At 34.2% G+C, this 2,170-nt stretch overlaps 1 protein-coding gene across 1 annotated transcript; it reads right to left on the bottom strand.

The window, feature by feature from the left end:
• Positions 1–633: 633 nt before the first annotated feature.
• On the bottom strand, positions 634–1,626 carry LOC113339906. The gene is made up of 2 exons (XM_026585129.1): positions 1,536–1,626; positions 634–1,250 (listed from the first exon to the last, which is right to left on the bottom strand). Exons 1-2 carry the CDS (start codon positions 1,597–1,599, stop codon positions 844–846), a joined length of 471 nt encoding a protein of 156 aa, XP_026440914.1. The 5' UTR covers positions 1,600–1,626; the 3' UTR covers positions 634–843.
• Between the last annotated feature and the right edge of the window lie 544 nt (positions 1,627–2,170).

Here is a 2,170-nt window from a genome sequence, read left to right as displayed (position 1 = left end):
TCCATGGTTGAATATATATATCTAAAAAGGAAATAATCTACAATTTTGCTTTTCAATTTTTTTTCCCTCTCAAATAAAAATTCCAAAGACTTAAAGTTTTAGTGCGGGAAACCAAAATCAAATGGAGAAAAATAAATTTCTTAAATTGTAGATTCCATAATAAAAACAATATAAGTTTTCTTTTATTTTCTTAAAATATTTTCTAAAATAATAATACTATCCAATTTATAGTTTTTAACACCAATAGTTTATTTTTGGTAATAATATAACATTAAATAGGCTAGTCATGATATTTTATAGGATTTCCTTAATATCATGACAAAATCAATTAGAACTCTTAATTTAGGACGGAGGGAGTATTAACGCCGTGAATTGAGTGAAAAACAGTAAAAAAATAAAGAGATACGTGTCCGTTTTTTACTTATCTAGATAGGGACACAGTGGATTTTGGAGACGGAGGATCCCAAACCCTTACTATGTGGATTAAGAGATTAACATTTACTAGTTCACTGGGAAAATAATTTGTCAGACCCGAAAGAATAATCAATCAATCTTGAAGAATAAATCAATGAACCAAAGAACAATTTCTTCTTAAACTTCGACCATATAAGGAAAAAATTATGAAGACTTATAGATTTAATGCACAACAAAGATACCGTCAAAGGAAGCAAATACAAGGAAAGGAACGGTTTAAATATAAACGTGATTTCTGGAGGGATATCAGAGTAAACACACAAAAAACCATTAAATTAAAGTTGGCTCGCACAAAATCATTAGGCAGCTGCATCTTTATTTGTAGTTTCCATTACCGTTTTTCACTCGGGACGCATCCTTATTTATCTTTCAATCCCCAATCGGCACAGGTATTATCACATGTGCGACTCCGAGGATGTTTGCTTCAGTTTTTGCATCAGTGATTACCTTACCGTTTTTTGGGTCCACCGTAACTACTGAGCATCGTTTCACAGTCACCGCCCCATTAGCGATATTCAGTTGTTCACATTTTGGTCCCTGGGTAACCTTACCGTCCTTCAAGTCTGAATCTACGCCCCCGCTATCTTTCACAACGACTAAACCTTTCGCTGCAGTAAGATCTACACTCCCACCCCTGTTGACCTTACCATTGTCTAAGTTCGATTGATCTTGACCCTTCCTTTCCACGGATGCTAAGTCACCTGGGGCCTTCACGTCAACTGGCGTCCCTAAGACTCCTAAAACTTGAGGAAGCTTTCCAACCCCAAGCGCCACATCTGTGAAAAAAAATTCAAGCCAATAATTAATACCCTAAAATTTTATGAAATTGTAAATAAATAATGAAATACTAGTATAGTAAGGAAAATCTACATACTCTCTCCTTAGCAATCTAAATGGTAATTTAGGTGTTATTCATTTATCAAAATAACTAAATGTTCTGCCCTAAAATATCAATCTAAAATTCACATGTTAACATTTTCTACCTGCCTGCAAACATAACTTGAATTTACAACGGAGAGAATAAAAAGAATCATATGGGGGGAAAATGTGCGACAACTTACGTGAAATAGACAACATAATCAAACCGGCCAAGGCTAAGCTGAAAATCAGACTTGTTCCAGCCATGATGATGAAGAAGAAAAATATCTCAAATATTGCTTGATGATGATGAAAGTTTTGTGCACGACAACGTCCTATTTATAGGAGTGATTTGTAAATACAAAAATAATTATTGGGATAAATTAATTAAAATTGTCCGTTGAACTCTTTACTTAGAAAGTTGTTTAGGTTTCCAACGTGCAGAAGGTATAGAACCAGCAACACTCTTCAAAATCAACGATAACACACCTGGTTCTAATTTCATAATGGAAACAAATTCTCGGCTAATCAATTTTTAGACGAACCATTTATAATTGTTATATTTGTTAGTGGGAAACCAGTCCTGGTTGCTAATTTCTGCAGGATATATGCCCTATTTCATGGGTATAACATCTGAGGCTATAATGCAAACGTATCCCTTATTTGGTGGAGACGATCGGAATAATTAAGATTACAGTAATGATATGATAATGATGTTAATTACAAGTCAAATGTGTATTAGTTGGATAGCTATAGTATCCTATGCGTCCAGATTGTCCACGAGATGGCAGCTGAGAACATTAATTTTTCGAAAAACAGAAACTTGTCCGACTGCAGA

This window comes from Papaver somniferum, unplaced genomic scaffold, assembly GCF_003573695.1.
Source record: "Papaver somniferum cultivar HN1 unplaced genomic scaffold, ASM357369v1 unplaced-scaffold_21, whole genome shotgun sequence".
Lineage (NCBI taxonomy): Eukaryota > Viridiplantae > Streptophyta > Magnoliopsida > Ranunculales > Papaveraceae > Papaver > Papaver somniferum.
The sequence above is the reverse complement of the archived record's forward strand: the minus strand, read 5'-3'. Positions and strand labels throughout refer to the sequence as shown.

Coding starts and splice junctions, on each gene's coding strand:
- LOC113339906 (XM_026585129.1), bottom strand. CDS start 1,599: ATGGCTGGAACAAGTCTGATTTTCAGCTTAGCCTTGGCCGGTTTGATT. Junction 1,251..1,535: donor GATTATGTTGTCTATTTCAC/GTAAGTTGTCGC, acceptor TTTTTTTCACAG/ATGTGGCGCTTGGGGTTGGA.